At 43.0% G+C, this 27,819-nt stretch overlaps 1 protein-coding gene across 5 annotated transcripts in view; it reads right to left on the reverse strand.

The window, feature by feature from the left end:
• SH3RF3 (SH3 domain containing ring finger 3) overlaps positions 1-27,819 on the reverse strand; it is a 383,024-nt gene that overhangs the window by 38,102 nt on the left and 317,103 nt on the right. For 4 of the 5 annotated variants that reach the window (XM_073350770.1, XM_073350780.1, XM_073350750.1 and 1 more), the window contains 4 exons: positions 20,211-20,311; positions 15,959-16,129; positions 10,354-10,604; positions 1,840-2,174 (listed from right to left, as the gene is read on the reverse strand). In XM_073350770.1, the coding sequence (XP_073206871.1) occupies positions 1,840-2,174; positions 10,354-10,604; positions 15,959-16,129; positions 20,211-20,311 (858 nt within the window). The remainder of the gene's footprint in view (positions 1-1,839; positions 2,175-10,353; positions 10,605-15,958; positions 16,130-20,210; positions 20,312-27,819) is intronic. The other variant, XM_073350759.1, reaches the window with a different exon arrangement.

Genomic DNA, 27,819 nt, shown 5'->3' on the forward strand with positions numbered 1-27,819 from the left:
ATACAGACTAACACGGCTGTTACTCTGAAACATATGGCTTTTATTTTCCCTCAGACAAAGTCAATAACTTTAAGATTTATATGTTTGGATGAATTTACAAATATTTTAGAAAACAACACAGTATAACTGGGCCTGTGTAGTTTTAATGTGGAATCTTACTAGAAATGTATCAACAAAAATGTATGGACATTTGGATTCCTTTTTGAGCTTTTTAAAAAAATACCAAAATCCCACTACATTAGGTCCTGACGAGGAACACATTTCTGAGGCAACATAGATCTTCCACTAAATTTGCCAATATACTGTAGGTTTTCTTTCCCTTACAAAAGTAGTAACTCGGGTTGCAAGTAAAAAAGTATTATACCAGTCATGTATCATGGAACATTCAGTGTTAGTTGGGAATTCATTCTTTGGAAACAGATACCTAAATTTCACATCCAGGGAAGAATTCAATGCCCTTCTTCTCTTTATTGAAAGACACCAGGAAGATACTCAAGAGAGAGGATTAAGAGGGGATTTTAAAACTCACATTCCTCATCTTTGTGAAACTAGTATTTATCTGTGAACCTGAGCACGTCATATTTACCAAGTTTCCTTCAGCACACTCAAGAGATTTCCAAACATAGCATTATTGTGGATGCAGTAAATGTTTATCCCATGCATGTCTGTCACTATGGAATGACTTAGTGAATTTAGAAAAAAATATATTCTGCAAATCCAGGAGAAAGCTAGACTCCTCACCTCTCATGCTGTTCAAACACAAGCCACAGCTTGCTTCCAGGCAGAGTTTATCAGTAGGCTCTGCTATGGTGTCCAGTGAACAACTCTCAGAGTTGATATATGGGAACTGTTTGCAAAGGGTAAACTCTGGGTGAAAGCAAAATATTTGTTAAGAGTCTAAAAAGGCTGAGAATGTTTAAAGCCCTGGCTTTCATTAGCAACACGTTTAAGGAGCAGACATTGAAATATTGTTTCCAATGTTGATTCCTAGAAGCTTGAATCTACAATGTATCAATCACATACTGCAGTGAGTCATATTTAATCCAGTTCTCTGTTTCACTGAACCATGGCAATGCAATTTTCTGAAAGAAATGGAGATGTTTACAGAACTGTTAACAGCTCCTACCATTTACATGTCAGTGTTCTATTATGCTTCCATCACCATCACTCAAGGCTTGTACCTCATAAAACTTCTTCCATGTAATTAGGCAGATAGTTTCTGACTTGGCCACCTGGTTGTGAAGCCTGTCTCTTCAATAATGTGTTTCTATGCTATTTCAAATCTGTAAGATTCAGACACCGACCATGTCAAGTGCCGGAAAGTAGAAATGTAACAGATTAACAGCAAAACTCATTTCTCATGTGCAAGTGGATAATGCTACAGTATAACCAATGAACAGACTTAAAAAGTATGAAAATAGTTGTAGATGTGGATGCCCAGTGGTTACATGATGAAATGCTGCTTCTGCCTCTCATAGAAAACCTGGTGAGCAAAAGCATCTCTTGATGTTTGTCCTTTGCTTCCCTTATTTAAACGTTGGCATGGGGGACCGTTGACACTTAGAGGATTGTTTCTATATCTTTTTCTATGACAGTGAGCTAGGAAAAACCTTAGTCTATAAATGGAGCAAGCTTGTTAAACATGCGAGTTTGACAGATTAACCAGGGGAAGTATCATATCTCTCCTCACACACACAAGAGGCATTAATCAAAAATATATGGTTTTAGCAAGGATGTTTGGTGGAAACAGAAGAAGAAAATAAGTCAGCTATCATTCAAGATTTTCAAAAAGGCACTCTGCTTCCCCCACTGCTAAATTACACCAGAGAAGGCAATTACCTTTTCATTTTTCCTCTCCTCTGCTTTGCAGGAGGTGTTGGTTGGGCTGGAAGTCACCAAGCTGCTGACTGGCCCATTTCCTGCCTCCCCGTTCAAGTTGGCCGCACTGACATTTGGAGGAGTAATGGCGGCTGCTGCTGAAGTGAGAGGAATGATGGGCCTGGCACACTGTGCTCCAGGAATAACTTGGACAGGGGACTGGTGGACGTGTTGTGGAGAAGCCATGGAGTGTGATCTAACCACAGTGGCTGGGAGACGGGATGGAGAGTTCTGGGTTCTCAGTGGTGAGACAGTTGCCGTGGGCCGCTCTGGTACCTGGGCAGAAGGGTGTGCTACTGAAGAATAACAGGGGGAAAACAAAGCAAAGAATGCAGCTTGTAAGTACAGACACAGGTCAAAGTAACAGATAATTTTATTTACTTTATGATAAACTTACTTTACTCCCTAGTGTTAAACTGCTCACAGGAGAGGTAAAAGTTTGTCTTAACATCAGAATGTATTGTACTGGAAGAAGAGTGGGGCAAAATTTTTCATCCAAACCTATTTTTGCTGAAAAATGCAGATTCAGGTCAACCAAAACATTGTGTGAATTTGTGTCGACTTTGGCCAACTGTTTCAGTCAAAGAAAAGATTTCAGTAATGTCTAAATCAATCATTTTGACATGTATAAAAGTGACACTTTTTGGTTTTCTGGGCTAGATTCATAAGGGCACAAAAATGAGCAAGTTGTGGTGCTGCCAGCCTCCCTTGAACCCCAACAGCCCCATGCGTAGGGCACGCACTTAGGACATAGGAGACAGGTTCGCATTCCCACTCTAGAGCAGGGCCTTGAACCCAGGTGAGTGTCCTAACCACCAGGCTATTGGCTATTCTGATGTAGTTTTCTCTCAGTCTATCCTGCTGAAGCTGTTCTACTTTGTATAAAATACCTGAATGGTCATTAGACCCCCAGACAGAGAATGAGAGTGACTTTATAGCCCATGGTTAGAGTACTTACCCGGGAATGGGGACAGGTCCTTGCCCCAATAAAAATTTAAGTATTTTATACGAAGTGGAACAGCCTTAAGGGAGAGTGAAAGAAACCTACCGTACTCTAGGATAGCCTGTAGCCCCATTCCCGCATGGGGATTCAAACTTAAGTCTCCTGTCTCCCACCTCCCGGGTGAGTGCCCTAGCCACTGGGATTTCAGGTATAAGAGTGTGTGTAGGGAGGATGGAAGACAGCACCACTACCAACAAAAAATATGGGGTTCAGGTCAAACAGATTTTTTTCTCCAATTTTTCAGAATTGCCAGTGAATCAAAAAATCAGTTATGTGGCTCTACCTGAAAGTCTTTCCCTCATATGAAACACACAGTGTTTTAAAATAAAAACCCACAATTCCCACCACATCTTGTAAACAGCTCACTGAGTGTACTGTTGACTTCTACAATCATTGAGTGTCCATGGTATTTACTCTTCAAAGTAAACACAAATATACTCCATTTTAAAAATAAATTCCTACTTCACTCTAATAGTTACTGTTAACTTCTTGATCATTTCTGGAGCTCTCAACTGTTAAACCTATATCAGCAGGGACTAATTTAGATTATTAAAACTGATCTTGTATTTTTGAAATGTGATTTAAAGAAACGAAAAACTGTACTATATTTTAGCCTTAACAACATGCATCGGCACTTTAAAAAAGAGAATAACAAATTACTATGCTGTTCAAGACAAGTCAAGTAGTGCCAATCATTAAAGCACGTTTGAGATCAGCTTTGTTTCTGCCAGGAAAGTCCTAAAGGGACTATGCAAAATCATTTAGTATTCCTTCCCCAGATAGGTGAACTCCACTTCACCTCAGCAGATCACCACCAAGAACCAGAGAACTGCTGCTCATCTATATAACAATAACTACAACACACTGACTATCAATGCCAGATCTCCAAAGATCCAGGAAACTACAGAATGCTTTATGTAGGGGGGACGGATAGCTCAGTGGTTTGAGCATTGGCCTGCTAAACCCAGGGTTGTGAGTTCAATCCTTGAGGGGGCCATTTGGGATCTGGGGCAAAAATTGGGGATTGGTCCTGCTTTGAGCAGGGGGTTGGACTAGATGACCTCCTGAGGTCCGTTCCTACCCTGATATTCTATGATTCTATGTGTCAAAAAGTAAAGCACAGAGCTCCAGTTTCATTTCCATGCCTAAGGCTTTTCTGATCTCCAGGTGGGTTCATTGCTTTGTACAGTGGAGAAGAATATGCCAGAGTAGGCATTCCCAACACTTAAACAATTCGGTAGTTCTCTTAAAATCCCCTTTCTTAAGAATACTTTTTATGCAGCACTAAAACCAATCTGTGGAGTTCTGTCATGGGATATTACTGATCAGCATTATTCTAGTAAAATTCTAAAAAGGATTTTCTATTCATATCTGTCAGAACAGCACCTGCTCTTACATTGCTAGGGTTTAAAATGGCAAAGGGCATCACCCCCATGCTCAGTGTATAAAGTGATCACCATCTGAGGTCATGAAGCAATTCCACCCCTAATATTATTCCCATGTAATACACACAACACTGGATGCCTATTGAGATTTTTTTTAACGTCTTCTTGAAGCATCAGATATTACCCACCTTTGGAAGGTAATCAACTAGATGGACACCTGTGCTAGATGGACACCTGATATATTCCAGTACAGCAACTCCTATGTTGGTATGATTCTCTTTTCCAGTTATTCCCCGATCCAACAGAGTTTTTTTTTAATCAATGTCGAATTTAGCAATCCACCAAACTGTCACTTATTTGTCTTGAATTTTTTTTGTAACCTTGTCCTCTGGGAAGAGTAAGGGTCCACGAATTCAGATTTTCTCCAGGTTGTCATTTTCTTTTTTACTGGCTTCCCTACCTCGATCACCTAACAACATGTAATGAAATATATGGACCATATCCAAATACAAGTTAGAAATGGTTAAAATTGATTTACTCCCACCTAACTCATCCCCTCCCAATCTTTATGTACAAATTGTATTTGTGGGTAGGCTAATCAAGCAGCACACTTGTTTGGGCTTTGTGTAATGTGCAAGCCCTCTACAAGCATAAGGCCAGTGTTCAAGGTCTGAAAATATTGCTAAAGCCAGATTGGTTTCCAAGGTGAAATGGTATTTCTATAGATCTCTGGGATAAGAATACAAATGATGGAACTTCATTGCATGCTGCTACCCTCCTCTAGATTTAAGGTTGATTCAATAGTCATACTGACATGCATTATTTAATACAGGCGCCAGCATTTCTAGGCTTGAAGGAAACTGACAGTGCCAAAAACAGCAAAAGAAATGGTTAGAGAAGACTCCGCTGTAAGCAAGGCTTCGACAGTCTATTGTTGTCTTTGCTCTGAACATCTGTGGGTTTGGATTGTGCTGTGTCCATCATGCTATTACTTAGCAATGCTCACTGAAGACTGTTTTTGTTCTGGACGGCTCATATTTAATTTTCTGTATATTTCTACATTAGTGGATTTGTGAAAAAATTGATTTGTTATTCACGTATGAGGCAAGCCAACAAGAGCATGACTTGAATATTGTATAATTTTATTTCATTGGAAGTACCTTCATTTTTTTTAAGACATAGGATTAAGTGTCTTCACTCTCCAGGGACGAGATGCAGATGAGCTCTGTAGGATTTGGGCTACTGAACAGCAGCCTATTGTGGCCATTGTGGATTGGCGAAAGCGAAATTGCACTGGAGTATTCCTTAAATCAACGTTGGAAATTCTGCTAATTTTCCCCTTTACTCTGTGAGTTACATATTGTGTATGATATATTGTTGTTGTTTTTTCTGAGGTTTCAAAATAAACCTCAAATACCCATGGAAAGTATGAGAAGCACAAAAAATGAAGTGGCAGGAGAACTATATTTCCTGAGTTATTTTGCTCTCTGACTACTCTGCATGCCAAGATGTTGGAAGGATATTGAGATGTGGTCTCAAAACCACATGGGACAAGGAGAACGCAGGGAATGCTGGCAGGTAGCTTCTGAAGGCAGAAGGTAGCTACAAGGATTAGCTGAGAGATGGGAAAAGGAGGGTCTAATGCATCTACCTAGGCTAAAATTATCCTGCAACGACATCCTGTCTTAGCTCCATGAGAATACTTCTTTATGGCAGCATGGCCATTTGAAGCAACAGGAGCTGCCTGAAAGGTTCCAGAGAGCCAAAGATATATTATACTGCCAGATCTGTGTAAACTGATGCTAACTTGGTTACTATTACAAGATACATGACATAGTGACATATTTAATGCTACTTTCCAACAAGCACTTCATTCCTGCCTCCTGAGCCTTCCCAAACCATGAATATGTTTCAAATCATGCGTAGTCTAACTACAACAGCTGCTGGTGACTAGACAAGCGATGGAGAGAAAATCTGGAGAACTTGCTGATCTGTTCATCTGAGGAAGAAGTAAGCACTTACAAAACATTGATAAGGGACTCAAAGGGACACAAGGAGAACACTATGGCCAGCAGACTTACAGACAAAAGAAAGAAGAAATTGTTTAAATCTATTAGGAACAAAAATAATCATAAAATAATCATAAGAATGGTACTGGGCCATTGCTAGATGGTAATGGTAAAATTATCAGTAATAATACAGAAAAGGAAGACACATTCAATAGATATCTCTGTTCTGTATTTGGGGGGAAAACGGGTAATGTATGTGATGTTACACCCCATATTCTTCATAGAAATATGGTTATGATATGAATATGGCCTAACTACATATTTTATGCAAGATGCGTCTTGTAAGGTTTCATTGGAAAGGTTATGATTTACTGAATGTGATTATCCAGCTTGTATGCATGTATCATTTCTGTATTTAAAGTTAGGCATAATGGCTATGTAACAATTACAACTGTGTGTGTATTTGGGAGACACCCACCAGACAACAGGCCATCAGCTTTGATGGGCCATTAGGAAGAAACAATAAGACTTTAAAGATACAAATCTCTCTCCTTCCTGAGAGGTGTCCTGGGACGTAGCTGTGACACTACTAGGTCAGGTGGTCCTGCTGCCTGGTACTAAACACAATCTTGGACTTCTAGTAATTTTCCACCAAAAGGAGGGGGCAGTCAAGACTGGGAAACAAAAGATTCCAGCCTTATGTAAATCTTATTTAAGGTTGGGGAGTAAGGCAAACAGGACTCTTCTCCGTTTCCTTCCTGCCCAAGAAGAAAGTCTGCTAAAAGTACCTGAAGAGACAAATTTCAGAGTAGCAGCTGTGTTAATCTGTATTCACAAAAAGAAACGAGTACTTGTGGCACCTTAGAGACTAACAAATTTATCTGAGCATAAGCTTTCGTGAGCTACAGCTCACTTCATCGGATGCATGCCACTGAATGGTCTTGCCTGGGTGTGTGCTGGAAGGGGGCTTGAGAGCCTGGCACAGCAACCCAGTGCAAAGGAAACCCAGGCTAGCAGGGCAGGAGGGATGGGTGGGACCCCAGAACATCAACTGACATCCCAGAAGTGAGGGTCCAACCTGTCACAATGTAGTCATATATAACAACACTTTCTATTCTGCTAGTTTCTTAGGAGGATGATAAACTGTAGCAACTAAAGTTAGACATTTCTAAATCAGCAGGTCCAGATAGCTTGCATCCAAGAGTTTTAAAAGAGCTGGGTGAGAAGCTTGCTGGACTGTTAATGCTGGTTTTCAGTAAGTCTTGGAACGCCACAAAAGTTCAAAAGACTGGAAGAAAGTTAATGTTGTGCCAAGGATAAACAGGATTACCCAGGTAATTATAGGCTGTCAGTCTGACATCAATCCTGGGCAAGATAATGGAGCAGCTGATACAGGACTTGATTAATAAAGAATTAAAGGAGGATAATATAATTAATGCCAATCACCAAGGGTTTATGGAAAATAAATCCTGTCAAACTAACTCAATATATATTTTATGAGATTACTACCTTTATCAAAGTTGTAGTGTTGATGTACTATACCTAGACTTCAGTGAGGCATTTGACTTGGTACCACATGACATTTTGATTAACAAACTAGAAGATATAAAATTAACATGGCACATACTGTATGGACTAAAAGCTGGCTAACTGATAAGACTCAAAATGTAAATGTAAACAGGGAATCAGAGGTGTATTTCTAATGGGGATCAGTTCTTGGCCCTACATTATTTAACATTTTTATTAATGACCTGGAAGAAACAAAGTCAGCACTGATACAGTTTGCAGATGGCACAAAAATTGTCAGAATAGTAAATAATGAAGAGGCCGGGTCACTAACACAGAGCAATTTGAATCGCTTGGTAAGCTTGGCTTAAGGAAACAGTATGTATTTTAATATGGCCAAATGTCAGCGTATACATGTAGGAACAAAGAATGTAGGCTATATTTGCACAATGGGGGCCTCTATCCTGGGAAGCAATGACTGTGAAAAAGACTTGGGGGTCACAGTGGATGATCAGCTGAACATGAACTCCCCATGTGATGCTGTGTCCAAAAGCACAAACAGGGAATCTCGAGTCGAAGTATTTGGCAATGGTGCGACCATTGCTAGAATACAGTGTCCCATTTTGGCTGTCCACAATTCAAGAATGATGTTGATAAATTGGAGAGGGTTCAGAGAAGAGCCACAAGAATGGTTAAAGGATTACAAAACATGCCTTATGGTGACAGACTCAAAGAGCTCAATCTACTTAGTTTAACAAAGAGAAGGTCAAGGAGTGACTTCTTTACAGTCTAAGTAACTACACTTAGTAACTCCTTACTAAGTAAGTAAGGAGAGTGGTCACTTTGGATAAGCTATTACCAGCAGGAGAGTGAGTTTGTGTGTGTGGTTTTTGGAAAAAAAGGGGTGGGGGGTGAGAAAACCTGGATTTGTGCTGGAAATGGCCCACCTTGATTATCATACACATTGTAAGGAGAGTGATCACTTTAGATAAGCTATTACCAGCAGGAGAGTGGGGTGGGAGGAGGTATTGTTTCAGGGTCTTTGTGTGAATATAATGTCTTCTGCAGTTTCCACAGTATGCATCCGATGAAGTGAGCTGTAGCTCACGAAAGGTTATGCTCAAATAAATTGGTTAGTCTCTAAGGTGCCACAAGTACTCCTTTTCTTTTTGCGAATACAGACTAACATGGCTGTTACTCTGAAACCTACACAGGGAATGAATATTCAATAATGGGCTCTTTAATCTGGCAGAGAAAGGTACAACATGATCCAATGGATGGAAGTTGAAGCTAGACAAATTCAGACTGGAAATAAGGAGTATATTTTTAGTAGTGAGAGTAATTTAGAACAATTTACAAAGGATTGTGGTTGATTCTCCATCACTGGCAATTTTCCAATCAAGATGGGATGTTTTTCTAAAAGATACACTTTAAGAATTATTTAGGGGAAGTTCTATGGCCTGTGTTATACAGGAGGTCAGACTAGATGATCACAGTGGTTCCTTCTGGCCTTGGAATCTATGAATCTTCTCTCTGAACTACAAAAAAATTAATTATGATAATTAGATTACATTGTAGAGTGACTTCTATGCATGTAAAGATATGCCACTATGCGTAACAACCAAAGAAATAGAGTGCATGCTGCTTTTCAATAAAATAAGATTTAGATTCATGGGTATTTGATTACTTTTCCACTTGGCCTGTGTTAAAAGGAGGTCAGACTAGATGACCGTAATGGTTCCTTCTAGCCTTAATCTGAGCATCTATGCTTTATATTGTAGCATACCTTGTCTAGTCTGTTCCGAATCTAAAATCTTCAGTTGCCAGCATTCCCAGTACTTCTCTAGCTCAGTCTTTAAACACAAGGGCTCAAGTCACCATAAAATATTAAAAACAAAACAGCTTTACATTTTGCCACAAAAATCTACCATGTAATTTACTTTTAATTCACTCAACATTGCAACTATTTAACATCAGGAAGGCAGCATAAATTCTGCTCTGGAAAACCCATGCTTTGCATCAAAAAGGAAAACTAGGAACAACAATGGCCCCCTGCTGTGCCAACCTCTTATTCACATTTCAAAGAGGTGGCACTATTTTTTGGATATCTTCCTTTGCCACCAGTGCTGAGTCCTCTTCTGCCTAACATAGAACTTTCATCCTTGAAGCCCAGTTCCTTAATTTTAAGTCACATATTACTTCCTTTGTGATAAGTGCAGTATTTTTTTTGTCAGTAAGCCAACTGGACTTAGAAACGTTAATCTTCTTAGTATGCAGGATGCTTTATTCTCTAAAATAAATTATGTAAATATTTGTAACCACTGTAATCTATTTCAGCTGTGACAACAGCACAATCTGATAAACACAGCATATTTCCCAGAGATCAATAGAAGTCTGTAAATATTACAAGCAATAAAACATATCCTATTACAGATGGCTGAACTTTGACTAAAATGGAAGACTTGCAAAGGAAACCTGAAGGTACAATAGGATTCCAGTGGCTTGTTCATGAGGGATACAATGTCAAATTCTGAGAAGGTAAGGCAAGAGGCGTTAGGGAGCCTATACATACCCATCTGCATGGCACTGCGAGTCTGGCTGACCATTTGCTGGGCTGAATACCTCATGCAGTTATTCATCTGAGGAGACACTGTCTGTTGTTGGAGGTGTGTCTGAGGTGCAGTGATTGGAACAACAGGTCTGACAGCAGTGGCCGTATTTGTAAGACTTGCACCTCCTGGGTGAACAGCTCCTGGGGATCCTTTTATTGTCTGAGCCCCACCTGCTAAGCTATTCCTGGGCTGGCCACCTCCTACAGGCACTCTAAAGAGAAAGGAAGTGTAATGTGAAAACTCTGTTACGACATAGTTACTCATCTACTGCAGTGATTGCCATAAACTACCAGAAGTCCCCTGAAGTGGAACATGATACAAATTAAGGTAGTAAAATAAAATGAAGTTTAAGGTTAAGTATTATATTTTGTTTATGTTTCCCAGAAAAATATGTATTTTGGTGGAATTCTGCACCTTCTCCACTGCTCCCCACACGGGGGAATCTCTCAAGTTTGAATGTTCAGCACAAGATACAAATGTTATAGGAACAGAAAGATCACCTTTTTTTCTTCCATTAACTTGTTTGAAATCCAGAATTCCTGCTTTAATTTATTCTAATAGGCATCTACATATTACCAAGTAAATCCAGAAGAAACAGATGTCGCCAAAATGCTGTTTTGCACAGCAAGGCTATTTTTGCAACTGGCAATGGAAAAATAATTAAAATGAGCCATGAAGATATTAATGTAGGGCCTGAGCTCCATGCAAATTTATATGGAAAAAAAGATGGGCAGTACCAAATCCCTACAGTCTGCCTGTAGAATCAGAATGATGATGTTCAGGTTTGGACTGGGAGCCTCAATAACAGCTGGTTTGGTTGGCTTTGAATTTTCACATGAACCATTCACCCAGTTCTAATTCAGAAGCATGATAAGTGAGCCCAGAGCTAGGTGAGCTCAACTGACCTTACTGGAAGGGAGATCTGTTTACAAGCAAACAACGAATCCCCCTACAAAACCCAGCCCTAACAGCTCACCCGCATTGTACACATGTCCCTTCTCGTACCTGCTTGGCCCTGGAAACCCTTTGATTATCCACGTTGTCTGGGCAAGCAGAGAGGAGGATGCAGGGCCAAGACTATTTCTTCATGCAGCCAGCTCATCAGAGCCCTGTTGCCCTGCTGACCAAGGTCTTCACCAGGGGTGGGCCCTCGGGCATAGGCATACTTTGACTTCTATCCTGGGGCCAGCAGGGATTGGGCCCCACATGGCAGGGTCCAGGGAGGCAGCACCACCTCCGCCCTCTGACTCACCTCGGCAGGCCACCTGTCTGGGCTGTGTGTGGTGGGGTTCAGCACCAAAAGTTTGAAAACCGCTCAGGGTACAGAGAGGGGGTAGCTAGGGGCTGTATGCGGGAGGGAGGGTAATGCAGGGTGGAGGGAGAGGGTTGCTAGGGGCTGTGTGAGGGCAGGGGGGGTCGCTCAGGGTGCAGGGAGGGGGTGTAGCTAGGGGTTGTGTGCAGGGGAGTAGCTAGGGTGCAGGGAGGGGTTAGCTTGTTGCTGTGAGCAGGCAGGGGGGTAGCTCAGGGTGCAGGCAGGGGGTAGCTATGAGCTGTGTGCAGGCGGGGGCGGGGTAGCTCAGGATGCAGGGAGAGGAGTAGCTAGGGGCTGTGCACCAGGAGGGCTCCCCTATGGTCACTGCTCCCCAATGGCTCTGCCGGCCACAGAGCTGGGTCCCCCTGCCTCGGGGGCTCTTACTAGCTGCGTGAGCTGAGGAGCGGCAGCCACAGCCCCGGGCACCAACAGCAGGTGAGGGAATGACGAGGCTGTCTGCTTCATGGTACCAGCCAGAGCAGCTGCCCGCACTGACCGATTCTGGCTTCCCACTTCTGACCTGGCCAAGGGCAAATGGCTTTGGTGCTATTCTGTTCTCATTGCCTTCCTTTGTCCACCTCACTGCACTGAGAGCCACAAGAGGAGGAGAGAGAAGAGGGTTATGGGCAGAACATGAGGACATGACACGGGAGGGTGGGGAGAGAACTAATAGGGCTGGAGAAAATGGAGGGGAGAGATTGCAGGGAACAAGACCAAGGAAGAGGTGATAATGGAGGGGAGGGAAGACCAGGCTATAGGAGGCTGGATGGGTGAGTGGACTTTAGAGAGAGAAATAGCTTAAGTGTAATAGGACAGAGAGAGGAGAAAGGAGGAGAGGGAGGGGAAACACTGAACATACAAATTAAACAGAGTGAAAGGCCAAACCAGAGAAGAAAATATTAAGTCCTAAAGAAAGAGAGTGAAGGGGGGAAAACAATTAAAAAGGAATGAGGCTGAGGGAAAGCATGGACACACACGCTAAATGAGAGGATGCAAGAAGCTACAGTCAAAACATGTGAAGACAGGAAGATAAACAAGAGAACGAAGAAAAATAATAGAAACAGATTCCTACATTTTTTCACTTTGTGTAAAGTTTGCCAATTTATGTTGTTTTGAATCCATCCTCATGGTGGTGTAACTAGGTTTTTTTAAAACTGGAAAATCTTGAACATTTCCCCCACCACTTCCAGACAGGGAAGAGGTGACAGGCTGTCTAGGGTCCTTGCCACCTTTGGTTGCTATGTGTCACCCTCAATGACATTGTGCAAAGTGGACAAGTAGGAAATGAGATTCAGAGAGAGCTGGGTAAATCACCTGCAATAGGCTTGATTCACCAATATAGCAACATACACGTCCCTCTGCTCACAAGCAGAGATGCACCCCTGCAGGTTTAATAACACTGCTGGGGAATCAATAGGAACCCGCCAGCAGAGGGAGCCTGAGAGATACTTGAAATTAGTACATTTCCTGGGTACCCTGTCCCTGTCCCCAATTGGCCGTGCACAGCCCTCCACCCCGCCCCCCCAGCACACTCCTTTGTTTTGCTGGTTGGAGGAAAGGAAAACGGGTAAATCAAAGACTGTGACAAATGGGAGAGTTTGTTTATTATAGTATTTTTCTTGCTGTTTTCACTTAAGGTACTGCATATGTGAACAGACTGTTTTAATTACACGTTCATTTCTAATGGATCATAAAATGAATGATACAGCTCATGTGGTGCAGAAAGCATTTTTGCCTTTTAGCGCTTTTCAGTTTCTTATTCTAGCTATGACATGCTGCATTTAGCAAAGTCTTGCTGATCTGGATCACCAGTACCACAGCACGAACCTTTTACTTGTTAAGAGCTAAAGAGTCAAGTACCACAGGCAGCCAAGTTGGTGTATAAAAATCAGGTAAAGAAATTTAGATTAATGAATAATTCAGGAATTACAAAGCTACAACGTTAGTTCTTTTGGCCCTGAAATGCAACCTTAGACCATCAGCCAGACTACAGGTGGGGCAAAGTGAAAACAATGTTACAGTTATTCAGAGAGTCTAACCGATATTTATTTTGTTTTGGTTCAGGTTCCGATTCAATTGCAGTCAGTGTGTTGGGTTCAGTTCTGGTTCAAGCCATCACAAAAAACCCAAACAATGGTTCAGTTATCGGTTTGAACCAATTTGAATCAAATATCAATCTTACTGGAAGTAAATTCAAAAAAGAGAGTTGAAACTTAAAATTGAAACTATTTTGATTTTTTACCATTTATCTTCAACTTTACATTCATTTTCCTAGTGTTTTTATGTTGTCAAACAATTTTTTTTTATGAACAATTTGTTTGAGCAAACTAAAATAAGATCCTCTAATATTTGCTGTGTCATATTGGACTTCTGTGGTGAAAGGATAAATTTGAGTTTGGAGCCTGGGCCCTGCCTCAAGTGGGGCAACTGGTGGGAGGAAATGCCCCAGATACTGGAGATGGGTCAAAGGAGGCCTGCGTAAGGGGCGAAAGGGTTGGGGAGCCATTACCTTTTCCCTTGGGTTTGAAGAGTTATTGTTAACTTCTGGGACCAGGGAGGATTCTACCTCTTTCCTCCCCAGGGGCAGTCTCAGAGATCTGCCTCTGGGGCCCCCTGCTGCCTCATGTGGTATGCAGGCTGCTCCTAAACTTCCTCTCTCCCTTCCTACTCTTGTGGGATGGCCTCCTTCTGTTCTCATTCTCATGTCATTCTTTTCTCATTACAGTAGAACCTCAGAATTACAAACACCAGCATTATAAACTGACCAGTCAACCACACACCTCGTTTGGAACTGGAAGTACACAATCCGACTGCAGCAGAGACAGAAAAAAAAAAAAAAAAAGCAAACACAGTACAGTACTGTGTTAAACGTAAACTACTAAAAAAATAAAGGGAAAACAGTATTTTTCTTCCGCATAGTAAAGTTTCAAAGCTGTATTAAGTCACTATTCAGCTGTAAACTTTTGAAAGAACCACGATGATGTTTTGTTCAGAATTTTGAACATTTCAGAGTTACGAATAACCTCCATTTCCGAGGTGTTTGTAACTCTGAGGCAGAGGGAGATTACAGGTTTGTGGGACCGTGGGTCAGAGCAAGTGGGGGTCCCTCCCCCCATTTCTGCCTGCAGTTCCCTCCATCCCCCCAGCGCTTCTGCCAGGGAGCTAGATCAGGGCATGGGGGCTTCCCCTGCCCACCCAGTGCTCCTGCTGGGGAGCGGGGTCAGAGCGCGGGGGCTTGCTGTGGGCAGGCAGAGCAAGTCGGGGCATGCCCATTTTTCCAGGGGCCCCCCAATTGGCCGAGGCCCCTGGGCACGGGCCCCGTTGGCCCAGTGGCTAATCCACCACTGACTGATCTGAGGTTCTACTGTATACTTTCTAGTACCAGTCACATGTCTATTTATTTTGTTGTCTTGTTTTATAATGAAAATATGGTCACAGTAGTTTTTTTAGAATATTGAGCTTAATGCGGAACCTTTAACCCAGTAGCCCAATTTTTTTTTTAGTTCAGTTCCAATTCAGGTTAAGTAAGTAGGATAAAATTATACTTGAACCAGAACCGAACTGAAACAATACCAGTTTGAAATGGTTCTCTGGTTTGGTTTTGGTTTGACACCCTTCATTTACTTATGTTTCTCTTTACAATTTACGCTTGTCTTTAGTTTTCTATAAAATGCTGTCAGAAACAACCTTTGTTTTGGTTTTGCCAAACAAAACTCTGACCAATGAAACTTTGCAAAATCCAAAACTGTGTTTCTTCTCACTTCGTTCTATTTCTGAAACACAGATGGCTGAAACAGAATAATTTATCAAACTCTCCTTCTGCCTCTGAACTTTGGGGGTTTCTGATAAAATTGAACCTCCATTTAAATGACCCTGCAGTTTTGGTTTTACAAAACCAAAATACAAATGATGAGGTGTTGAAAAACAAACTACAATCTCTCCTTATTTTTCTCATCTCTATTGTAAAAACTCCTTTAGTTCCTTTTTTTGGATGTGGACTCCATAGCTCATAGGTTCTTTAAAATAATGGGATAAGCAATCCAGATAAACTGTAAATGTAGTAATTTTAAACAATTAATAATGTCTTTTGAAAGTGATTCTAAAATCAAAATCAACAAACCAAGATACCAAAGATGCTTTTGGGGAAGAGTGTAATTTAAAACTAGATCTCCCCATTTTTCATTTTTCTTTAGAAGTAGGAACCCCTGCTTCTATTCAGAGCTACCTAATGACCTCTGGCCAATGGTCCTCACCTGGAAACAGGAGTCACGTAATTGCCTGGAAAGACTCCAGACATTCCCGTTCTCAGAGATGTTCCCTTGAACCAGCCATCCTGACACTTCTCAATGACCCGATACATTTCACCTTTACGCAGTTCCAGCTCATCATTCTTCTGAGGCTTGTATGCATACAGAGCTAAGTAGCTGCAGGGAGAAGTTACACACATGCTGAGCAAATAGATGATGCCAAAACAAGTGACGTTCAGGTTCTTATTTCAGTCAAACAGTGCAGGAAAGCCCTGTGACACACATGCTGCTCAGAAACAATGACTAAAGAGGGGACATAATTGAGGTATACATAATAATGAATGGCACAGAGCTGGTTGATCAAATACTGCTATTCATCCTCGCTCACAATATGAGAACAAAGGGGATAGTTTATTTTATTAAAAGGTAGCAACTTTAAAACTGACACAGAAATACTTTCTCACACAATCACAATTAGCCAGCTGAAGTCACTGCCACAAAGTAGCACTGAAGCTAAGGCTTTAGCAGGATTCAGAAAAGGCTTAGATATACATATGGGTAGCAAGAATGTCCAGAGTTACAATATTAAGGATTTTTAAAAAGCCAAATGTCTGGAGAGGATATAAATTTGTATGTTTCAGAGCATGATCCAGCCTCTAACTATAGGGGTCAGGAAGAAACTTTTCTTTTGAGCAGATTATTTCACAAATGCCTGCTATAGGGTTTCTTCATCTTGTATTACCCTCGCCAGAAACAGGATACTGGACTAGATAGACCACTGGCCTGGTCCAATATGAGAATTCCTGTATTTCTCTGTGTGTGGATATGAGGATACTCTTTTAACAACTGTCTTAGGGCCAAACCATGGCATTCTTACTCAGGCAACACTCCCATTAAAATCAATGGGAGTTTCTCCATAGCAAGGCCTCAGAGTTGAGTTCTTTGTTTGCAGTATGCTTTTTGTATGCAGTATGCTTATAACCTTAGTCTTTATCTCAATATGCACAACTTAATCTTGGTCTCAATATCCATAACTTTTTATATATTTAATTATACTTTTATTTATTCCCTTTGTTTATGATCTTTCCTTTCATCTCTCTTATGTTCTTGCTTCATTACTTCAGGGACAAGACTCATGCTATGAAATACGACAACTTATAGCTGCTAAAATTAGTTCCAATGTTTGGGGAGATGCTTGTTGAAAATTCAGAATGATTGCTTGTACTTTGGGGGATAGCTAGGAAGCCTGTTAAGGAAAAAATAACAAGAACAACCACCCTGCAGCACCTTCTATCTTATAAAAATCAAGTTTTTTGACACTATCTCCTTGCCACCAATACAAAAGGAGATTTCCAATCATCCCTGTTTATGATTGCTCATTCCTGAGTGTTGTTTTGAAGGCAGTACAGAAGGACTAGAACAAATGGGTGAAGGCTGTGAAAACTGCATTTACCCTACAAAATGTAGCAGAATACCCTCATATTGAGGAAAGGTTAGAAGGGGTTCACTGCATACCTAGTAGCAGAGAAACAAAGAAATAATGAAAACTATAACCACAGTGACTGTAGACCTGCAACCAATAAAAATGATGCTTGGCTTTTTACTTCTGCTTCTTAGCAAATATAATTGAAGAAAAAATCCTATTAGTTTTTCCTATTCTATTCCTTTATGTTACCAGTAGATTTTTATTTTGCAGCCAGTAAATAAACAACAGTAATGAGTAGAATACAAAATATTTGATAACAGCTCCTCTGGGCATGCTTAGGTTGATGTACTTGGCTCCATTTACCATGTGCATGTGATATACTTATATTTCATTAGTCAACAGACAGGAGAAACCGTTCTGCATATTTTTTGTTCAGTCTGTATAATCACATAGCAATGATCAGCTCTATTGGTGCTCACCTGAAAGAAAACATGAGGCTGCATATTGTGACAAAGTTCCTCCTCTGCCTCGGTGGGTCCTGCACTTATTGGTGGATTTGCTTGCCTCAGAGATTCACAGCAGCCCTCAGTTTGGCCACTCTTGCTAGTGGCTCAAACCTGTTGTCCACTCAGCTAACCTCATCACTGGCCAGCATGGGGGAAAACGGAGAACAATCCCGCAGTCTCTGTGTCCCACCTAGTGGGTTGGGGACAGGGCAGATCCCTTTCCAATTTAGACCTTCCCTTCTGGTGTTTCTCACAGACCAGTTCAACTCCTCTTGTGTCTGATCAAGAGTTGGGGGGACGGAGGAGGGGGAACCCGGGCCCACCCTCTACACCAGGTTCCAGCCCAGGGCCCTGTGGATAGCAGCTGTCCACATGTTCCCTGTATCAGCTGTGTGACAGCTACAACTCCCTGGACTACTTCCCCATTGCCTTCCCCCCAGCACCTTCTTTATCCTCACTGCAGGATCTTCCTCCTGAACCCTGATCATGCTTGAACTCTTCACTTCTCCAGCAGCACATCTTCTCACTCCCTACTCCTGGCAACCCCCTGTGCCCCACTAACTGATGGGAGGTCCTTTTTAAACCAGGTGTCCTGATTCGCCTGCTTGCCATAATTAAATCTAGAAAGTTCTTAATTGGCTCCAGGTGTCTTGATTGGTTCTGGCAGGTTCCTGATTGCTCTAGGGCAGCCCCTGCTCTGGTCACTCAGGGAACTGTTCATCCAGTGGCCAATATATTTGCCTTCGACCAGACTCCTGTATCCTACTGGTCTGGGTCTGTGACAATATGAAATGAAGAACACTGAAATGCATCTGCCTGACATGAAAGAGGGCTACATGTCTCAGTTCTCATCCCTCAACACAGTGCTCTGTTAGGATACAATGGAGAGTGCAGAGGCTGCACAACTTGGGACCAAGAAGCATGACTCATCTCTGATTAGTACTTGTTTAGGTCTTTATATTATGGACCCAATTCAGAGGTCATGTGTAAAGTGGTGGTACAACTTAGTCTAAATTAGACTGTCTTAGACCTACTTACCCTTTTTATCCTGCACGTGAGTCATGCTGGAATGCTCCGGAAAGCTGTTCCTGTACTTTGTTTGGCACTGATGCCAAAAGCTGGCAGGATTCATAAAAGGATTACACATACACATAGACAGCAAGAATGTCTGGAGTTACATTAGTAAGGGTTTTTTAAAAAACAAACAGTGTTTAGAAGGGATATAAATTCTCATGCTTCAGAGCATGAGCCAGCCTCTAACTACGATTCTGGTACTACTGGTAACTGTAAGCTGGCACCTCCAGCCAGTGATTCGACCTGTCCTAAGGTATTCTTGTTGTTGAAATCATGTGTTCTGGAATTTTTTTTTTTTAAAGGACTTGAGCACTGATTTTATCAATATGTAAAGGAATCTTCCCTTGCAGAGCAGAACTCCACCTGGACCCTAAGCATCTGAAAAGGTAGGAGGAGGATTTGCCCCATCATATTAATATAACACAGGCTCCACAGAGTGGCTGCAGAGTAATGATACAATTCTCTCATCAGAATCTCAGAACAATGAATGATGTTTTGTATCCTCTAAACTTTAGTACCAAATTGTGGCAGAATGGGTTTACTAAGGGCTAGTTTTCATGGTTTTGAATTTCCTATTCCATTTAAAGCAGATCTGACATCTCATTTTACATGTATGTGTGTGTCTGAATTTCAGCTACTGTTTTAGGATATTATACACACAAACATATGTATGTTTAGGTTCAGTTGGGTTTTCATATATTTTATTAGAAGAAAGGGTTCAGTAGTTTAATGACATAGGTACCCGACATATTCACTGGTCTAGAAGAGAATTATTATACTGGATTCTATTGCTCTTATACCCTACCTAATCAACCTACCATTCTTCCACCTAGTATTTATACACTCAAGATACTCTTGCACATAAAATGTTCCATTTGATGTCTTTGGTTATTGTACTGAAGAATGTGATTGGACCGTTTTTATGGTTAAACACAGTTCATCTGAACGATGATTGACTCAGTTGTTCCAATGTATGGGAGTGTGCCTTCCTAAAGCCTTTAATTTAAGGGAGCAGGCTTTCTCTAGCAGATAGATTCATATAGCTGTAATAAAATATTCTGGAAGCTAAAAAAAGGACTATGTAAAGAAAGGTGACCTGGCCTTTCACTGTTCAGCAGAAGGTTTGAGATTGAGATAACTGTATTCAAAGAGCTACTGCTATGAGAACTACTCTTTCAAATAAAAAACAAAATCAAAACCACAAGTGATTTGCAAAATGCCTGAGTGTGATTAAGATGAACTGGCCGCTTACATATTGAGGGGGAGCTGGACCTTTGTCTGTGTCCCCTGATCTCCAATTATTGCACTTGTTCTGGGTCCAGCCACTGTAGCTGTTCCAATTGAGGAGGAGTCCTGAAAACATAAAAATAAGATACACAAGAAGTGAAATACATCATTTCCTAAAATAGAGGGTAAATACATCCTTTGTGAGTTTCCAAGCAAAGCCTATTTCTCAGATTTGCCACCTTACTGATATTGTATGACAGCATGGTCTTTTAGCCTCAGAAATTCCAAGAATACTTTTCAGGCCTAAAGGACAGTAGCTTGTTAACAGCATTTCCACAGGCATGTCAGAATAGTTCAGCTGTAACTTGCATATGAACCTTAAAACATTTAGAAAGCAAATCCACTTGGCTAGTTTATAAAACCAGTTCAATATTTATGCCCCCTGTAATGGTGTCTAATTTGATAAGAACATTTTTCTACTAGCTCATTTTCTTTTCCTTAACACTTTGGTTAATATTCATATATATTTCGAAAAACAGATAATTTTTCACTCACTGATGTGATCTTATTTGAATATTGCTTTTTATGGTCATGAACCTTTATCTCCTTAAAGAATGGAGACAGATGGCAGTGCAAGTGAAAACACGAGCATCAGTGTGGCTGAGTATATATAGAACTGGGCTAAGATTCAAGAGACCTTGGTTCTATTTCCTTGCTCTGTCACTAGCCTGCTGGGTGACCCTAGGCAAGTCAGCTATGTGCCTCAGTTTCCCCATCTGTAAAATGGGGATAATGATACTGGCTTCCTGCAACAGAGTGCTCTGAACCAGCACTATGGTTACTGCAAGTCAAATTAGTTTTCCCAGAGAAGGGCCTGACTGAGGGAGCTGGAGCTAATTACTAGATAAGTATGAGCTGGGGGAGCCAAGGAGCTAGTTAACCCATTAACTGGAAGAGTTGAAAGGTGCCCAGGAAGGAAGTGCAAGAAAAAGGAATGAGAGAGCGTGGGAGAGGCTAACAAGGCAAGGATAAAGGGAGTTCTCTTTTCTCTAGCAAAATGTTTGCATATCACTGTAAACAGAGTTGCTGCACAGGACTGTGAAGGGGTGGTAGATGAGATAACACAAACAATGTTGGTGTTTACAAACCAGAGGTATTAGAGCCAATTGTAGGAGAAGACAGGAGCAGAGGGCTATGCCTGTTACACATCCTTTGTTAAGTGCTTTGAGATCTACTGATGAAAAGTGCTCTATAAGAAGTAGGTATTATTTTAACTGGAAAGTTCACTGCCCTAAAGTTGTAAGGAGGTAGATCAACTTTTGATGCTACAGTGTGTTCAAGATACCTCATGATGAACGGGGTCTTACAAAAGCTCCCTCAAAGTACTGCAGGATGTACCCTTCAATGGACCTGGCATCTGCATAAATATAGTAACTACATTTTTAACTTCATTAAAGGCCTGACCCGGAGAGTTGCTGAGTGCCCACAATGCTAATTGTAGCCAAAAGCTGTGGTCTCTCGGCACCTCTCAGGATCAAAAAAGCATCACCAAACTAAATTCAGGCAACTCTAAGGTCCAAAGAACCAAATATTGAAGCATTAACATCTGTGAAATACACCATATGGATTGAAGTTATTTGAAACCATGGGTGCATATCTGTGGGAAGAATTTGGCTGTGTACTTTTAGAGGCTGCCAATATATGGAGGTTACTTACTGGTTCTTTGAGATGTGCTGTCCCTCTTTGTATTCCACACATGGGTACACATATGCAGTAGGCGCCATGTGTCTGTTGGCCTGCACATGCACCATAAATCAACTTGTGCCCCTGACCAAGGGTATGAGAGTCAGTACGGGTTGAAACCTCTCTGATTCCTTCTCTTACCGCAATCCCACAGGATCCAAAGCAGAGGGGAAGGAGGACAGGTATAGTAGAATAAGACCACACATTTCAAAGAATTTAGTTATAGTAAGTAACCTCCATTTCTTCTTTGAGTGACATGTATTCCACACGTGGGAGATTGGCAAGCAGTGCTCAGATTGGAGGTGGGTATGAGGAAGTTGGTAACAAAGATATGACACTGCAGAGCCCACTACTACATCAATAGCCAACTAAACCATAGTGTGTCAGGAATGTGTGGATAGAACTCCAGGTGTCTGCCTTGCACATGTTCTGCAGCAGAACATCAGATAGGGATGCCATGGAGGCAGCTTGTACTTACATGGAGTGAGCTGTGACTCCACCATTCCCAGGGGAGAGATTTTTGCTACTTATAGTACTCAAGGATGCATCCCAAGAGCCACTTAGAAATCCTCTGGGAGGACATGGCTTGATCGTGAGATCTCTCTCTCTCACTCCATCGCTGTTGCAATAAAAAGTCTCGGTGATTTTCTAATGGGTTTGGTTCTTTGGAGGTAGAACACCCAGGGCATGCCAAACATTGAGGGAGTGAAGTCTCTTGTCTTCAGTGGAAGTGTGGGGTTTCGGGAAAAATACAGCTAAGCGTATACTTTGATTGATGTGGAGCTTAGAAACAATCTTGGGGAGGAACTTGAGGTGTAGTCGAAGATACACCTTTTCTTTGCGAAAAACTGTTTACAGAGGGTCTGCCATAATGGTTCCAAGCTTGCTGACCTTCCTGGCCGAAGCAATAGACACTAAGAACACCACCTTTATGGACAAGTAGGTCACGGAACTTGTTGCCATAGATTCAAAAGGTGGACCTGTGAGCATCAACAGGATGAGATTAAGGTCCCATTGAGATGTACGTTTGATCACTGGTGGGAGGAGCCTCGTAAGGCCTTTCATAAACTGTACAGTAGCTGGATGAGTAAAGTGAGCCATGAGGTAAAGTGAGCCCAGATTGTGGTGCTTGATTTCTCCTGCTCCTAGATTAAAAGGTTTGGGAATGGGCAGATCCTGACTGGGGGGTGTCAGGGGTCCTTCCCCACTCTGAATCTAGGGTACAGATGTGGGGACCTGCATGAAAGACCCCCTAAGCTTATTCTTACCAGCTTAGGTTAAAAACTTCCCACGGTACAAACTTTGCCTTGGCCTTGAACAGTATGCTGCCACCACCAAGCATTTTAAACAAAGAACAGGGAAAGAGACCTCTTGGAGACGTCTTCCCCCAAAATATCCCTTCAAGCCCTACACCCCCTTTCCTGGGGAAGGCTTGATAATAACCCTCACCAATTTGTACAGGTGAACACAGACCCACACCCTTGGATCTTAAGAACAATGAAAAATCAATCAGATTCTTAAAAGAATAATTTTAATTAAAGAAAAAGTAAAAGAATCACCTCTGTAAAATCAGGATGGAAAACACTTTACAGGGTATTCAGATTCAAAACACAGAGAATCCCCCTCTGGGCAAAACCATAAAGTTACAGAAAACAGGAATAAACCTCCCTCTTAACACAGGGAAGATTCACATAAAACAAAAGATAAACTAATCTGCCCTGCCTGGCTTACCTATACTGGTTGCAATATTGGAGACTTGGATTAGGATGGGCTGGAGAAGATGGATTTCTGTCTGGCCTCTCTCAGTCCCAAGAGACTACAACCACGTAAACAAAGAGCACAAACAAAAGCCTCACCCCCCTCCCCCCAAGATTTGAAAGTATCTTGTCCCCTTATTCGTCCTTTGGGTCAGGTGCCAGCCAGGTTAGCTGAGCTTCTTAACCCTTTACAGGTAACAGGATGTTGCCTCTGGCCAGGAGGGATTTTATAGCACTGTATACAGAAAGGTGGTTACCCTTCCCTTTATATTTATGACAGGGGGGACGGGAAGCAGAGGTGAAAGTGGGCCGGTACGGTGTAGCAGTAAGAAAGTAGCCACTGGTACACAGCTGACGTTAAAGTGTTGCCATGGCAGCGCTTTAAGGACTGTACTAGCAGGGCTGCTGATAGGGGCATGGCAGAGAAAGGGGCAGCTGCCCCGGCGATTTAAAAAGTAGGGCGTCGGCGGTTGGAACCTCGGGCCCTTTGAATCACCAATAGAGCCCCGGGTGGCGCAGGCTGGGCAGCGCTAAAAGGCTGGCTGGGGCAGGCTGGCCCCCAGGCGTGCCCATAGGCATGGGAAAAGTAGGGGTGTGGGGGGTGCTGCAGCACCCCCAGGCTTTGCGATGAGCATGGCCCCGTGCCAGGGTCCTATCTGCCAGTCTGCAGGGGGCCCTGCTGCTGCCCGGGGTCCTGGCCATGGGGCTCTGCAGCCACCCGCAGCTGTGGTCCGAACCTGGGGCGGTGAGGGGCATGGACAGGAGCGGGGACGGGGTGCAACTCAGCACACCCACCCTAAAAATTGTTCTAGCGCCACTGGCCCTGCCCCTTTCGGGGCCCAGAGTCAGGCCTCCTGCATCTTGCCCAGGGGTCCGGCAGCCCTGCATACCGGTAAGAGATTTAAGTTACTTTACTCCCCTGGTGGGAAGACATCCTTAGAAGTTCCATGAATGTCTGGGCCAGTAGCATGCTAAGAGACTGATTTAGACTTTGTTGCGACATATCTTCCCTATGATCTGTGGAAGCAGAAGAATGGAATGAAAGGCATATCTAAGGTCACTCATCCCAGACAGCAGAAGAGCATCACCCTGGGAGCTGTGACCCATGGCTCCTCTGGAACAATACAGGGGAAACTTTTTGTTTGGGACACAAAGTCTCAGTGGTGTATCCCATTGTGTAAATATTTCACTTAGGACCACATCATGGACCTCCAACTTGTGGTCAGCTAAAAAGCGTTTGCTTAGTCTGCGTACAAGGGAGTTGTGAACACCAGGAAGGTAAACAGCCTGTATTGCGATGTGGCTGCTGATGCATCAGTTTCAGAGTCTGATGGCCTCCAGGCAGAGGGGACAAGATCTCGCTCCTCTCTGTTTGTTTATATAGACCACGGTGGTGATATTGTCCATCATTATCTGCATGGAGCAAGCGAATGAACGGAAGGAAGGCCTTGAACACAAGGCAGGCCACCCTCAGTTCCAGGACGTTTATATGTAATCCGGCCTCTTGTGAGGTCCAAGTACCCTTAGCAGTGTGCTTGTCCACATGAGCACCCCACCCCAAGAGGGGTGAGAGGGCTGAAGTGATCACCCACCATGATATCTCATCTGTGCTGCTACCACAGAGAGTATTTTTATAAATACTCTGCGTGCCATTACTAGCCAAAGGAGGAGGACTTGAAACTGGAAGTGTTCCTGGTCTACCATAAAACTCAGGAACTTCCTGTGTGATGGATAGAGACACGCATCCTTCATGTCAAGAGCTGTGAACCACATCCCTTACCGATGTCAACATAAAAATCCCAAATTTTAGCTTCTGAATAAAGATGTCAAGTTGCCGAAGGTCCAGGATAGGTCTCCATCTTTTTGGGGAATTAGAAATAGAGGGATTAGAAACACCTCCCCTCCTCCCCGCAAGATACTGAGGCAGGTCACATTCTATTGCCCCTTGGTGTAAAAGGGATTCCACTTCCTATTGAAGATTCACCTTGTGAGACTGGTCCCCAAAGGGGGACTGGGACAGGAGTTTGTGTGGAGGGAAGGAGGAAAACTCTATGGAGTATCCATAATGGATAATCTCCAAAACCCAACCATCCATAGTGATCTTCCTCCAGTGGTGGGCAAAGAGTGTGAAATGGCCCCCAATGGTGAGGGGGGAAGAGGTGGGTGGCATCAGAGGTGATAGGGGGGTCTCCACCAGTATGTCAAAAATAGCCCTTGCCCAATGTTTGGGAGTGAGTAGAGGCTATGACAGTAGAGGGGTCAAGAAGCAAAGCTACTGAACCCTCTGAGGTTTGCACAAAGGCTTGGCTGGGCGCTGGTAATAAGGTGTATGAGGACGGGGTGGCTTCGGTCTGTAGGCCTGTCTCTGGTGTTTCTTCCTGAGGGCTGGAGTATAAATCCCCAGAGAATCCAGAGTCAATGTTGAGTCCTTTAAAGAATGGAGGGATTCATTCCTGGATGGTGTTCCGAACCTTCCTAGGAATCCTTGACGATTGCAGCCAAGAGTTCCTCCTCATGACTAAGCCAGTGGTCAGACTTATAGAAGCTGTGTCGGCTGCATCCACTGTGGCCTGGGGAGCTACTTTTGCCACTAGCTTTCTTCCCTCAATGAAAAGGGACTGAAACTGGGCTCTGTCCTCCATGGGAAGCTTGTCTATGAAATCTGCAAGCCTGGAATAGCTGTTAAAATCGTATTTTGCTGAGAGCGGTTGGTAATTAGTGACACAAAATGGCAGAGATCTCTGTGGAGATCATCTTCCTCCCCCTGAAGTCCAATTTCTTCAAGCCCTTATCTGATGGTCTAGCCCTTTGATAGTGTGACAGAGCCCATTCTGTAGCCACCTCTACCACCAGCGAGTCGGGGGGAGGGTTAGAGAACAAAAATTCAACTCCCTTAGCAAGAACAAAATAGTTCTTCTCGGCTCTTTTCGGTGCAGAGGCACAAGATGCTGGAGCATGTCGCACCACTCTGGCTGGTTCTAGTATGGCCTCATTGATCAAGTGGGGCCTCCTTATTTAGTCTCCGAGGTGGCAAGATATCCAAGAGCCAGTGTTGAGGGTCCTGGATCTCCTCTAGTGGACTCTGGAGGTCATTGGCAACTCTTTGCAGTAGCTCCTGGTACTGCCAATGGTAATCTGGCAAAGATGGTGAGGAAGGAGTGTCCGCTTCATCTGGGGATGATGAGGAGACACCTGTTGGAACCGTCAGTTCCTGTGGATCAGGGTCCACCTCTTCCTCCTCGTACACCAATGGAGGAGGAAGACTGGTGAGAAGGTATGACTCTTGAGAAAAGCCTGGATGCCTGCCTTAAGGATCCCACAGACCCCAATAAGGCCAGAAAGAGGGACTGATCAGTTATGGGGGACCCTAAGGGAATCAGTACCAGCGGTCCCTGGGAGGGTTGTATTCAAAGGAATAGCGAGCGTGACTCTTTGACTGTGTGTCAGGGCCCAACTGTCTCTGCAGAAATACTGGAGCAGCTATCACCTTTGACTCATGTGGGCCTGAAAACTGCTCCTCTGGTAGCAGCAGGGCTGTTGATACCAGAATACACCTGCCATATGGCTGGAGGTGGGATGGTTCCTGGGATATCCTCCAGAGTATAACATCTCTCAGAAGACCCAGGCCAGAAAGAAGTGGAGACTGTGGATAAGGGAGGAATATATCCTCCGGTGTTATATAAATCTCCATACACCCTGGTGTCTGACTGGTTCCAGCAGTCATGTTTGATGCACTCGGTGCATCTACGGCAGCCAGATGGTCCTCAGATGAACAAGGAGGTACTTACAATGGGTCTGGATCAGCACTCACAGATGGAACCAGCCAACGTCGGTCCTTACCCTTCGGTACTGAGGTGACCAACAGAACCGGCAGATCTTTCTTTTTACGTGCTTTGCCCTCCAACCTAGGAGTCTTCAGTGGAGCCAGTTCCTTAGGTTCCAAATGTGACATCTTACCCAACTTGGACAGGCTCAGGGAGGGAGCACGTCTCTTATGGACAGTCCTCGATGGTGATCTGTCCTTATGTCTATGAGAGTGTCCGCTACTCTCATGGGAAGCCGTGGATGATGAGTACTTGTGCTAAGGCACTGGTGGCTCTGCTCCTAAGCATGTGCTTGGAGGGCATGTGCTCG

This window comes from Lepidochelys kempii, chromosome 1, assembly GCF_965140265.1.
Source record: "Lepidochelys kempii isolate rLepKem1 chromosome 1, rLepKem1.hap2, whole genome shotgun sequence".
Classification (NCBI taxonomy): domain Eukaryota; kingdom Metazoa; phylum Chordata; order Testudines; family Cheloniidae; genus Lepidochelys; species Lepidochelys kempii.